The sequence below is a fragment of the Candoia aspera genome, chromosome 2, assembly GCF_035149785.1.
Source record: "Candoia aspera isolate rCanAsp1 chromosome 2, rCanAsp1.hap2, whole genome shotgun sequence".
NCBI lineage: Eukaryota > Metazoa > Chordata > Lepidosauria > Squamata > Boidae > Candoia > Candoia aspera.
In genome coordinates this window covers 78,857,254-78,871,028 of record NC_086154.1, presented here as the reverse complement: position 1 = coordinate 78,871,028, position 13,775 = coordinate 78,857,254, and the positions used below count along the sequence as shown (strand labels likewise).

Below are 13,775 nucleotides of genomic sequence, written 5' to 3'. Positions count from 1 at the left end.
CTGACATGTTGAAAAGAGACAAATTGTGTTGCCTTTGCAAAGCTCCATTCATTACTCATTTCATCATCGCTAGATTCTTCAACTGAAACTTATAGTGATGTGTGAAATATTTTGAAGGAAATCCACTTATGTTTATTATTAAAACATTACTGGTAATTAAGTTAATCCTTTTGGCAACCTTTTTCTTAAAAATGTCTTTGTTACTTCTGATAATGACCAAATTTGTGAAATTACCCAGTAATATACATTTTGATTGCTATGCATAGTTAAATGTTAAAATTCTTTATTCTTTATTAAATGCTTAAGGTCATCACTGATCTTTAAAGTAAATATTTATTTAACTTATATTCTACCTAGTGTGCATACAGAAAATGGAATGCAGTACAAGCTCAATTGCTTATTACATATCACTCCTCTAATCCCTAAACAGAATCATAAAGAATGAAAAAATTACTAAGCTTTTGGCAAGTGTTTTGATCCTAAATAATACAACATCAATATCACCACTCAGCATGCAGTGACAAATCACTGCAATCTGATGTCATGTACAAATGTTCCAGGCCTTTTCAAAGTAGTATAAAGCATTTCCGATAGCTATAAGGAAATACTGAAGCTTAACTAATAGGAAGCCCGATATTCACTGTCCAAGAAATGTTTTTTTACAAATCTATTTTTAATCAAATACAGAGATTTCTATTGGTTTAAGAACCAAATACTATGCTTCTTTACAGAAGCTACAAGTATTTAGTCAGAAGAGGGCTTTAACTGCCCAGTCACTACCAGGGTCACACCTATATTAGAGCATCAGAATGTTAAGTATCAAGCAAAACTTATTTTAGTTTTAACAATAACTGTCTCTACTACAAAAGATGTAGAATGGAAGAAATCCCAAAACAATTATTCCAACTTGTTTTTTAAAACATTTTGTGGCTCTGAGAAGCTATTACTCCATGAATAAAAGTAGGCTTCACCGATTCAGTTTCACAAAACTTTTGCAAGTAGTTTTATTTACAATGTCAGATACTTCTGAATTCTGACATCCTAAATATTTTAATGTGACAGTGAAACATTCAGAAGCATGGAAGGGCTAGTGTGCAGTGCTAATTGCCATACAGAACCTGCATGGAGTTTAGTTTTATTTAGAGAAGAGGGAAAATAAGGAAATCAGATTACACTGGCAAAAACTCAACCACAGGATTTAAATCTATATTCAAACATTACACATGCAAATAGAACACCACCAGACTAGTACAACTTCATTTGCTGCTGCATTTGTCTAATATTAACAATTATAAACAGAGCAGTGCAACTGATATTTGGAACAATTCTTACAGTGTTGTTAGGTATCAGGCACAAAGCTTCACTTCTCTTCACACCACTGGTTTTCTTTGCGTACCTGAAAATAAAGACAAACCTCATAATTACATCTTAAGAGCAATGTCAAATGTCTCCTCTAGATATTTACCCTGTGAATTACTAGCATTCCCATGATTCCAATGAATTCCATTTCAGATGTCTTCCAGATATCAAGTACTATTTAAAAATAAAGTGTACCATTGTGCCAAACTAATATATCCATATCTACAGAAATATACTTATGACTACTTTAGAACGGAGTGCATGCAACTTTGTAACTTGGTAAACTCATTCTGCCAAAAGAAAATCAAAAGTGGGTAAAGATACAGGGTAGGGAAATGGGTTTTATTAGCCAGAATATTGGTTGCAGGATACCAGCAGTTATTTTCAACATGCTAAATGATCTACTGAAATCAAATGGATAAACGGTAGGACTTGTGTCTGAAAATTCTCTTTGTAGTCAAACATGGATAGTGCTAGAATTAAAAAGAACTACACAGTGATTCCATACTAAAAAACTGGACTTGAGTCTTTCTAATTGGAATCTAACAATAATGAGACTTAAGCTACAGACTTAGGCTACCATCTGCCAAGGATTTTTCTCATCAGCACCACTCAGAGGCCATGCATATGGTGATTCTAGTCTAAAATCTAGACTCTGTCAGGCAATCTATCCCAATTCATGCTTAACCAACAGTAAAGATACATTTTGCCAAGACATCTTCTTTACCTCTGATATGGGAGAAAATTTATTTATTTACCTACAACTGGATTCAAGAGCTAAATCTTAGTGTAGTTAGAACTATGAGAAGGGGAAATGGAACCACGCCGATTGACTTAATTCTGTGCATACTGAGTTGGTAAAGGCCAGACAGAAAATTTAATGGTATCAGCTTGATCTCTTTAAGAGCAAGCTGGAGAACTGCCACAAGCAATTAGACATCTGCAGAGAGAGACTGCATCAATGGCAGGATCATCCTTTGGGGGACAATGAAAGGTTGGAGATGCCTTGCCTTTTTGGAATGCTGTAACAATATCTATCTATCTATCTCATAATGCATTCTCTGGGTAAGAGCCAGAAAGTGAAAGCTGAAGGCCCACTTGGGAATCAGAAGGAAGGTCAGAGTTTACTGCCAACCCCCTCCCAGAACTTTAATTAAAGAAAGGTCCTCAAAGGAAAGGAACTGTGGAGGTGAAAGCAGGGCCTAGTGAAGGATAAATTACCTGGTGGACCCACACTGGTAATGCACTTTGCAGAATTTTTGCTTATTCTGTACTCATTATCTTGGTATCAGAGAGAACAAGCTAATTATTCTGCATAGAATATCTTGTCCTGGACAAGGTAGAGTGCCTAGGTGACAGGGGCCAAGGGAGAGAGCTTAGAAGTGCTAGGCTTTGCATATGTCTAATATGCTGGATTATGAGCATAAAAAAGATTTGATTTGATTATGTATATGTATAAAGGCTGTTTTTGTATATAGTTCTAAGCTCCCTAATGAAGGAATAGCAGTAGTGTATTAATACAAATAGAGTAAGCTAGCTGCTTGAGACTTCTTTTGCCCATATATGAATGATGGCAGGGTCAGTGAATGGGACAAATTACTTAGAGCACAGATTCATTTTCTCCATCATTTGATGTTAATCATATGAAGGCTAAATTCCCAGATAGGGATAAGTATTCATTGTCTATAAAAACAAACATTCTAGAGTCTTACTGCAACACCAGCTTCATAAGCAATATATATATCTCTCTCTCTCAATCAACAGAAACCAACTATTTTAGCTTACAGAGGCTAAAATATTTGTAGGTTCAAATATCAAACAGATCTTCTTTTAAATAAAAGAGCTTGGCATACCTGGGCTTCCTCCTCTTCAGTGAAATCATTTTTAATATTGAAGGTCTTGCGTATTTCTTCTGGTGTTTTTCCTTTAATCATATTTGCAACAGTCTTGCATGTGACATCCAGTAAGCCTTTGATGTCTAAGTAGTTCGCAGCCTTTACAGAAAGCAACAGATTATTAAAGACTCTGCAAATTAGTGTTCTATTATTTAATGGTGCACATTATATTTCTAGCAGTAATTGTACACAACAGCAACCAATGATAACTGAAAATGAAGCCTGATGTAACTATTTTCTTGTAGGATCTAGAAACATTATTGCAAATGGCAATAACAAGCTTTTCTTTCATTTACAGACTTTATAGGAACTGCTAGTTAAAAATTCACAGTACTGTTATAAATTCTGTACTTTGGAATACATATTCCTTAAGACACAATATTCCAAGTTTTCATAGTTCAACTAGTTTTGCTGAGCTTTCAAAAAACAGCAAAGAACTACAAACCAGGAAACATACTTATTTTTAATCTCGTTTAAACTTGTGAGATAAATAGAGCAAATCTCAGCCTTGCATCCTGTAGGCACAATTATACATGCTCTGAAATTTGATATTTTAGATTTCATAGGCATTTTGCTTAACCCAACAGACTGCAATGTATTTATGACACTAAAATCACACAAGCTCTGTTATACTGCAATATTTCATTAGTCTGTAAATATCAGTGGAATAGGATATACCAGGCCGACCTACCAGGATAAGTTCAAAGAGAGTTCCTTGGTCTACTTTGAGAAATTCTTGGTCCCACACAGGGATGTCATCTGTTCGTTTCTCTTTGTTCTCATCATCCTCAGGAGGAGGAGGATCATCTTTATGATGGGTACACCACTGAATCACCTTTGGAAATTAAGGTATGTTATGAAAGAGCTTTATAAAATTTCTTGTGTTTTTTGGTGAACATTTGCTCTACCAGCATTCATAGGGCTTTCGTATAAACACTACTTAGCACAATATTGCAAACTGTTAATTGTTAAACATGATTTAGGTGTTTAAACAGAAGGTTGTACCATTTTCAAACTAAGCATGCTCACAATGTTTAAGTACCGATCTTTTAGAGATAAAGAGCTGACAACAGGAATCAGATTTCACGTATTTCTTAAATTATTCTCAATTCCAGACCTAATTAGATATTAGATACACTAATACAAGGAATTTGCAAAAAAAGTGTTCAAAGAAACCAAATAAAACAGTAAAAATGCTCAACAGAAATATTTAATTACTTTTAGCTAAGGAAACACTTTCAACTACTTAAAATTATTTTTAATGTAAAATAATGCTAATTTCAATTTTATAATGTATAGATAAAGAAAGCCCAGGTAAAGTAAGACAAACACTTTATTTAACAATTTTGCCAGGATATGGGTCTGATATTAACTATATAATCAAACATTGTTTTTCAACAACTATTTGAGCCATCTTCCAGTACAGAAACGGCACTGAACACAACCTATTCTTTAAAAATTAAGTTTAATTTTAAACATTTAAAAAGTACAAAGCTAAAAAACAATCTGCCTAAAAGTAAAGCAAACAGGCATAATCTAATCAGAATAAAAACTGCATAATTGGGCTATTACCACAAGAAGGTTCTGTCCCAGGTTTTTACCATTCTAACGGCTCTTGGGTATGAGAAACATAAGAAACCTTCTGAAGCAGAACTTAAATAAATGTAATCAATGCAGGGGATAGAAAAATATCACTGGCGTAAGATTATCAACAAAATGCGTGCAAGAAGGCTGTCATATCTGCACTAACTGGAACTTCCAAAGATTCAAGGGCAGCTTCATGTGAAATGCACTGCAGGAATCTATATAGGAAATGCTTTATTCATTCTGTTTCATTACAGACAAACCTACATTTTCCAGAAATGGCACAGGTGATGCAATGGCAAAGCTGGCAGTGGCATTCTTGACCAGAGCAATGAGGGATTCAAAAGCACTCCAACTAGAAAAACTAATCCTTTGGAAGGCATCAACTCCACATAGGTGTAGAAGCATAGTTCTGGCATAGCCACTGGGGAAATATTTATTTATTACAAATGCCTTTACACTATTCAGTCATTCAAAATCTAAGTAGCTCACAGAATATTCAGGAATACACTACAAACATAAAATAATCATAAAACAGAACACATGTACAATAATAAGCCAATAGTTAGAACTTAACCAATATTAAATATTATAGGGATAGTCTACTGCTCTATGGAAACAATTGTTGGATGTGTGCCCCATAATGAACTGAATATTGTGAAAAAAGCACAACCAAAGAGGGCCCCATACCTTTAGCATTTACTACTGTATAAGAATTCAAGAGATTAACATGTTCAGTTAACTATACCATAGTGCACAACAAAATCTATTTATTTAATGATCCCACCACAATCTCGCAGGTCTTGGGAGTTACAATGTTACAATAAAAACAACAGAATTAAAACAATATACAATCCAAATCACAAAGCCAAAATCAAAGGAGAAAAAAATAACAAGAGGTGCAGATGAAGTTACAGAAGGTCTCTCTGAAAAAGCTACCAGTCCAGTCTGATTTCAGTAGGAAGCCCATTCTGTAACACTGGCACTACTATGAAGCTAACATTATATAGCAAAATGTGAGATGAGGAGCCCCTCCCTCCATGATATAACAGGCCAGGCTGAATCTGACTGGACAAGGTAACCGCACAGGTACCCAGATGCCAAGCAATGAAGGGCTCTATAATTAACACCAGCATTTGAAACTGCACTTTGAACTGGTAACTAGGGCAAGGCCCACAGTATAGGTGAAATATGCTCACGGTTTCCCAAATGAATAGGATTCTGTAGCAAATCCAAGAATATACCTATAAACTTGCAATTATAAACCATCCAATAGTTCTCAGATAAACAGACCTGTCTTCCCCCAAGCATTAGATATACTTCTCAATTAAGAATTAGCTTAGAAAACGTTTGTATTGTGCAAACAGATTAAGAGTGTGAAAATTCATTTTCTGTATTTTATTAAAATAGAATTGTTACCTTTTTTAGTATAGCTGCATTAACATTTGGAAGAGGAACAGGATCATCATCCCCTTCATCATCCATTCCTAAATCTAAAAATAAAAACCAAGCAACTGAGATAGCCCAAAAACAGATTAGTAGCCATTTTACTAATACAGTAGTGAAGTCAGTCTAGCATTTTCCAATAACACTTGCTCTTTTCCTGTGTAAAGAATGTATGAAGAGTAGACAGTTTCTACTATTGCTCCAAAAAAAGGATATATACGCATACTTTAACATCACCATGGGCCACCATTTGGGCCATAAAATACCGTATTCACAGAAGTAAAGGACTTAAGGAACTCCTAAGGAAATATGCACAGGCCAAGATTGTTAGCAGATCTGTCTCTCTTCCTTGTCTCTCTCACTCAACCATGAGCATACAATGTGCAAAGACATCCTAAATGTCATATAATCTAAAACATATAGTCCCCAAACAGCCTAAGGATTTCATTTGAATTCTAGATGTCTATTTCCTGATTCCTATCAAGAATCCCAAATCATAAACAGGCTACATCACCACTACCACCCTTAAAAGCAGTAAAACTACTTGATTTTTTCTCTGCATGAATGCTAGCATTCCCTTTATATATCAGAAATATGACAACATATAGAATTCAACTGTAATTGGTGGTCTCAAAGAATGACAGAGTTGGAAATAACTTTAAAAATTGTTAATTCAATCTTCATTAGGAATATTCCTCCTGACTGGTAGCAATATATTTCCGCTTGAGAATCTCTATCTCATAGAAGGTTTTTAAGAGTGAAGTCAATATTTAATTTAGTATAATTCATGAACAAGATAAATACTCTTTCACTCTGAGTTTGACTCCGGTAACTTTGTGGACACATCCATGTTGTTTTCTTGGCAATAATAAAGTAGTAGTTTGCCACTGCCTTCTCTTGGAAATTTTTTCAACTTCTTCATCTAGTCTACTACCCCTGAAATTTCCTGGTAGCTCCCTATCTAAGTACTAAATAAATATGACCCTTCTCAACTTTTGGGAGTTAAACCAAAATCAGCTAGGTTCTGCTGCCTACTATCGCTTCTACAGGTAATTCTTGGTTCACAACCAACTTGTTCAGTGACTGTTGAAAGTTGCGACAGCACTAAACAAGTGGTACTTATGACCAGTCCAAGTTCTGGCTGTCATAGCACCCCTGTGGTCACATGATCATGATTGGGGTGCTCAGCAACCTGCTCAAACTTAAAATGATCGCAGCATCCTGCAGTCACGTGATTGCCATTTGTGACCTTCCCTGTCAGCTTTCTACAAGCAAATTCAACAGGCAAGCTGGCAGGGAAGGTCACATGGTGCTCCCATTTTCTCTCCTGAGGAGCCTGCTACAGAACCAGGGATCTCATATACTCCATAGCATGCACCTGCCCACAGCACTACATAGCACACAGTGCCGCAGCACCCTCTCCCCACGGTCACATGGCACCGTGACACCCCCCCAACCACACTTCGTAGGACTCACCTGCCCGCTGGCCTGCTTGCGAGCCACCTAGGACTTGTGACTTCCTGTCGGCTTCACCATTGACTTTGCTTGTTGGAAGCCAGCAGAAAGTCTTAAGTTGTGGTAACGTGAGGTCCTAACTTAATGATCCGCGACTCTTGCTTAACAACAGCAATGAGGACCACCAGAATTGCAATCATTAAGTGATGAGGTCACGTGACATCGCACTTTACTACCATATCATTTAGCAATGGAAATTTCAGTCCCAATTACTGTTGTTAAGCAAGGCCTACTGTAATTCAAAACATAACCCATATTAAAAAATGCTGCACATAAGAAATATAGCATGATATTCTTATAACCTTAGAGCTGCTTAACTTTTAGTGCTTTTACCATGGCATAACAAACACAAATACATCATTTTAGTTAAAATTAGTTCACGTTTCAGTATACCATTGTATTAAAATATAAATGTTTGATTAGATCTGAATGAGAATTATAAAAGTAAGGAATATCGCTTATCAGTCTTGCTAAGCTATTATGATTACCAAGAATCCAGCACTCAACAATATACATGTCATTATGCTCTGAGAAAAAGTGGTATTAAAACAAATATTTCTGGGCTTACATTGAACAGGATTGCAAGCACATTTTAATCCATTTTAATTGATGGATTTATCTGGTTTAAAGCAGCTGTCTAGTACCCTGAAATAGCAGTCAAGAAACATGAGCAGAACAAGTGGTATAAATATGGTTATAGCATAAGAGGAGGACAGTAACATTAAGATATTACAAACACTTTAAAGAATGCTTTACATAACTCTAAATTTATGTTAATAAAACCTCCAATTATGTGTAAATATTATTACGATTATTTGATGTAGCTGTACCCTTATAAACTAACCAAACTACTATAAAGTATGCAAATTTCCAGAATTTTTGAAGAGATACAGTTTTTTAGAAGATGAAATATAAAAAATACTTAATTTTTGCAAAGTCAAATAACATGGTTTTGGTTTACTTGGAAAAGCATACTTGGTAATACATTTTAACAGTATATTTTATGCAAAAAATTACCAATTTAATGATTGAATTTAGTTTAAAATATTTTAATTTGTGTTACAAATGGAGCTACAAGCTGTTTACCTCTAAACAATGTAGAGTCACTTTGTTCTCCCCTACTTAGTAAAAATGGGCAGGCAAAAACAATTAAAATAGAAGAAATCAACATTGTAAAAAAAGGAAGTTTACATATTCTAAATGTTGTCATCCACTTTATCAAACAGATAAAACAAGCATTAATGGGGAGGGACATAAAAAGGGACTAAGAATATATATTTTTATCACATAAAACATCATTTTCTGAATGTTATTTTATGTTGTTACTCTCATTGACTTAGACAAATTTCTCCACCTTTTTTCATTTTGATTTATTTGGTGAAGTTCCAAACATAAACCAATGCCTTCCACATCTTAACTATTTTATCATTCAAAATAAAAATACATATAGTATTTCCTAACTTAATTTTTCAGAAATAAATTTTAAAAGGTTTCAGACTTTCCCAACTCTACTATTACTGGGACAAGCAATCACCTGAATGATTACAGGTAGTCCTCAATGGTTACAAGGTTCAGCAACAGTTCAAAGTAAAGATGGCACTGAATGAGGGGGACATACAACAGGTCCTCAAAGTTCCAGCCATCATAGCATCCCCACGGTCACATGACTGCAATCTGGGGTCACAATTATGTCACGGCAAGCCGCAGTCAGATGATCATACTTTGACATATCTTGCCAGCTTCCCACAAGCAAAGTCAGTGGGGAAGCCAGAAGGAAGTTGGAAGTCACAATCATGCAAGGTCCTTGCTTAATGACCCACAAGGTCCTTGTTTAATGGCAGCAACCAGTACTGACGGAATTGCCATCACTATGTGAAATTGATAGTGAAATTTAGAAAGACTGTTTACAATTTAGCATTTGTGTATACAAGTATTGATTTACTGACAGAGCAAAGGGCTAAACTATTTCTTCTAGCAAAAATACTGCTTAGTCCTCCAACATTCAAACTAACTAAATGTAGTTTGCAATCAATGCACTAGATCATGAAAATGTCAAATCCATATTTAAAAAAAAATCACAACACAGTCAAGAGAAAATTCTGGGAAGCAATCTTTAAAGCTCTCTAGACTTTTTCCAAGGTCTATGAACAATTGATTTAAAATATAAGCTATCTGGCTAGATTCCACAGCATTTTTTAAAATATGCTGACAAGCAAAACTAAGCTTTTATCCTGCAGGGCTCAATTCCAAAATTTCACATTTTTAATTATCCATCTGTATTGCCCTCATACTATCACTTCACAAGGCTTAACTGTAACCCAATCAGGCACAGTAAAAATTCACATTAAGCCTTAACAGAACTTAGACATCCTTAACATCATGCACTCAGGCATACCTCTGCCCAGCAGCTCCTAGTCTCAGGCAATCCTCTAGGCTGCAAAGACCCTCCTTTGTCCTCCTAACCTGAAGGGAAAGAAATCCCATGACCCCTAAGACTGATCTCTACCTGCACCTGCAACTTCAATTTTAGGAGAAACACTGAGCTTGTTACACTCATCAGATGCTATCAATTCGCTTGCCATTGCAAGCAAAAATAAGGCTAGACTGAATTATCAGATTGATTCATAGCACTTATGAATTATATAATTCATATATAACAACTGATCCATAATGTTTACTATTTTTACTATTTACTATTTTTTCCTATTTTATTTTCAGCAGATTAAATAATTTAAAAGTACCAGTGCACTCAGGTTTTTCAATCAGTTATATTCTTCACAAGTTAAGCTTTCTGTCCTGGACAGCTACTCCAAACTTTATTTCAGCATAAAAAAGGATATAATAAAATAATATTCTGATTATTTATACTTAATTTTGCTCTCCTTCAACAGAACTCCCAAGGATTTAGAAAACTGAATTCCAGAAACAATGTATCTAATAAGTGAGAGACTAGGTACAAGCAGTTGTGGAAACTTCAAGATTAAAATTAAGATTTTTCCAGATTAGAATCCAATTTATCAAATTAAAAATGGTTGGCAAATATATGTGTGTGTGTATATATATATGTATATATATATATGTGTGTATATATATATATATGTATATATATATATGTGTGTATATATATATATATCTTTATGTTGCCCTTACCTTCCAGCATAGTCTTGATTGTTACCGACTGTTTTGCAATTTCAACATCAACTTCAAATATTTCTCCATCAGAGCTCTGCAGTTTAATTGAAGGCATCTGTACATGAATAAAAAAAATCTTACCTATATTTATATGTATGGTATTTCAGTTACATAGTATCATTAGCATCTCCTATCAAAAAAGCAGGTAATAAGTCATATTTACAAACTAATTTAATTTTTTTTTATGTTTTACAATGCTCAAGATACTTCATCCACCCCTGCATTGTTATGTGATCAATACAGCCCCCATATTGCAGCCTGTCAACTGACTGAAGTAATGGTTTGCTTACAATCATCTAATAAACTAAAGGCTAAAAAGAGGCCTGATCAGGTTACAGCTCTCTCTCTGACTGCATTTGCTCTGTGTTGCCTTCTTAAAAGTATTCTTTATTATGGAATGTCACAGTGTATAAGGCTAAAGTACATGTATTGATCAAGTATTTACTATTCAGTGTTCCAAAACACTTTTTCCTTCCAATCTAAAGCGCTGCACATGCCTAGTAAAAAGCTATATTATGACTAAAATTACTTAAAACGCTAAATCTCATTTATATTACACTACTTAAGATAGTATTTCATGGTTGTAGGACTACCTTACTTCAAAAGCACATATGTTCATTTTACAAAATGAGAGAGGTATTTGGGCATTTTGTGATGATTCATGACCAATGACCTAATTTCAATCATGTGGATTATTTACCAAGCAGGTTTCAAAAATATAGTATTGCACTTTCAACAAAGTACTTGTACACCATTGTTCTTCACACTAGTTGGAAAATAACTATTGTATTGGGAAATGACTAGGCATAATGAAAGAAGCTATATAACCAACATTGTTTTTAAGAAGACCCAAAATTATTGTTTTTGGTGTATAGAACCAGAAATCACCAAATATATGAAAATCTCAGAACTGTTCAAGTAGTATCCAAATGGTACATGATCTACTTTGGGTAAAGTTAAGCAAAATTCTTGATTTCAGCTACTATGACCCCTTGAAGCAGAAGTGGGTACAAAATGTCTTAGTATTCACAAGTAATGCAGTACTACCTTGGAGAGCTCAGGCCACAATAATCAATAATTTCCATGGTATTTTTCATAAGGAAAGTTTACCCATTAAAATCCCATAACCATTTTTAATAATTGGAATATACATGTAATGTTAGAATCAAACATACACAATCTTTTGAACGAAAACAGTTATAAACATCTTAATTGTGCAGTGTTGGATCACGACGAATGTTTACTTAGACAGACAAGGAGATCCGTTAAACTGAGTGGACACCTTAATCATTATTTAAATCCTATGAATACGACTAGGTTTGGATCCAGTCCATTATATTTGTTGCTTGTTCTTTTTAAAATAAGCTTAAAACTCACCAGATTTTTAAGACAGTTTTTATAAGCAGCTTCAGATTAAACGGCAATAGTGACTAAGCATTAAGGTACATAAAGCCTCTGCATAAAATAAGAGGACCAGGTAAAGTGCCCCGCTAGCAACGTCAGCGCTACCCTTTATTCCACAATTCTTGCTCCGCTCTAGCAGCAATCTCCTCTGAAGTGTGCACGGTTTGCTGCAAATTAAAGACGCCCTGAAAGAACTCACGCCGTAGAGAAATGCAGCACATATCACCCCCCCCCGCTTTAAAAAAAAAATTACAACGCTGTTTAATAGAAGAGGTAGGAAACGGGATGGGAAAATGCTCCTCTGGCACGGGAGCACAAACATCTGGAAAAGGGGGAATTCCGACAGTCGGTCACCTTCCCCCCCTCTCCAGGAAGAACCGGGCTGCTGGAAATGATGGCGGAGGCAGCACTTCGGCTGCGCGTCTCCGCACCCCTTCACGAAGAAAAAGCCGCTCCCTTAGCAACCACCTGCAATAGGCTCGCAAGCCACCGTCCCTTTCCTCCCCTGCGGCCTTTCATGCCCTACCTCTAACTTTGTTCTCGCCCCTCACCACCCGCTTAGGCGGCCCGAACCCCGACCAGGCCTCGGCCTCACTCACCGTGAGGCAGCAACAACGGCGGCAACGGCGGCGGCGCCTTTTAGCCTCTCCCCACAAGACACACCACCCAACTCAAATTAAAGGCGCACAAGAGCGTCTTGTGGCCGCTGCATTTTATAGAGTTGGGGGCGGAGCGGACCCGAGACGAGGGCCCAATCGTTGACCCCGCCCCTTCCACTCACAGGGCTCAGTGTGTTGTCTGAGCGCCTGCGCTGCACGAGTCAGCTGGGATCGGCCCCCTTTCGTCATAGATGGACGGCCGAGGGACCGAGAGGGGAGCAAATTGGTTTGTATAAAAAGGAAGGAAGGAGACCGTTAAACGTATTTAGATACTAAGCACCTCGGGGTCCTTCAGGCAGAATCGGAAGTTGCCCAGTGCGAACTAGCTCCTGGTCAAGGCTACCTCATAATGGTGGCGATAGTTTTACGTCATAATAGGACAGTTTCTCGTTTATTCTGAGCGGCGTAATCTAGATTCCCCTTTCATTTCCTGTTGCAGTTGGAGAATTACGTCACTTATGCCCTGTTGTGCATGTGTGATGTTGGCACGAACTGGTCAGCCACATGTTAATCTTGTGTGCTGTGTGAATCTAGTTCCTGTAGTTAATTTATGATTCAGTGGCGTTCTTTTGACCCCTTCCACAAACGGGGTTGAGTAATTGATAAAGACTGACAAATTAAACAGGAAGATAATGGCAAGCAGTTCATTGCTGCTGAGGAAATTAAATTTGTTAGATTTAACAAAATTAACTTAACCTTGGATTATTAAGTGAATCAAGCT

General features: G+C 36.3%; 1 protein-coding gene across 1 annotated transcript; it reads right to left on the bottom strand.

Moving 5' to 3' along the window:
- Positions 1-314: 314 nt before the first annotated feature.
- SKP1 (S-phase kinase associated protein 1) lies at positions 315-13,146 on the bottom strand. The gene is made up of 6 exons (XM_063292310.1): positions 12,995-13,146; positions 10,950-11,046; positions 6,258-6,331; positions 3,946-4,089; positions 3,213-3,353; positions 315-1,396 (listed from the first exon to the last, which is right to left on the bottom strand). Exons 2-6 carry the CDS (start codon positions 11,044-11,046, stop codon positions 1,361-1,363), a joined length of 492 nt encoding a protein of 163 aa, XP_063148380.1. The 5' UTR covers positions 12,995-13,146; the 3' UTR covers positions 315-1,360.
- Positions 13,147-13,775: the final 629 nt, after the last annotated feature.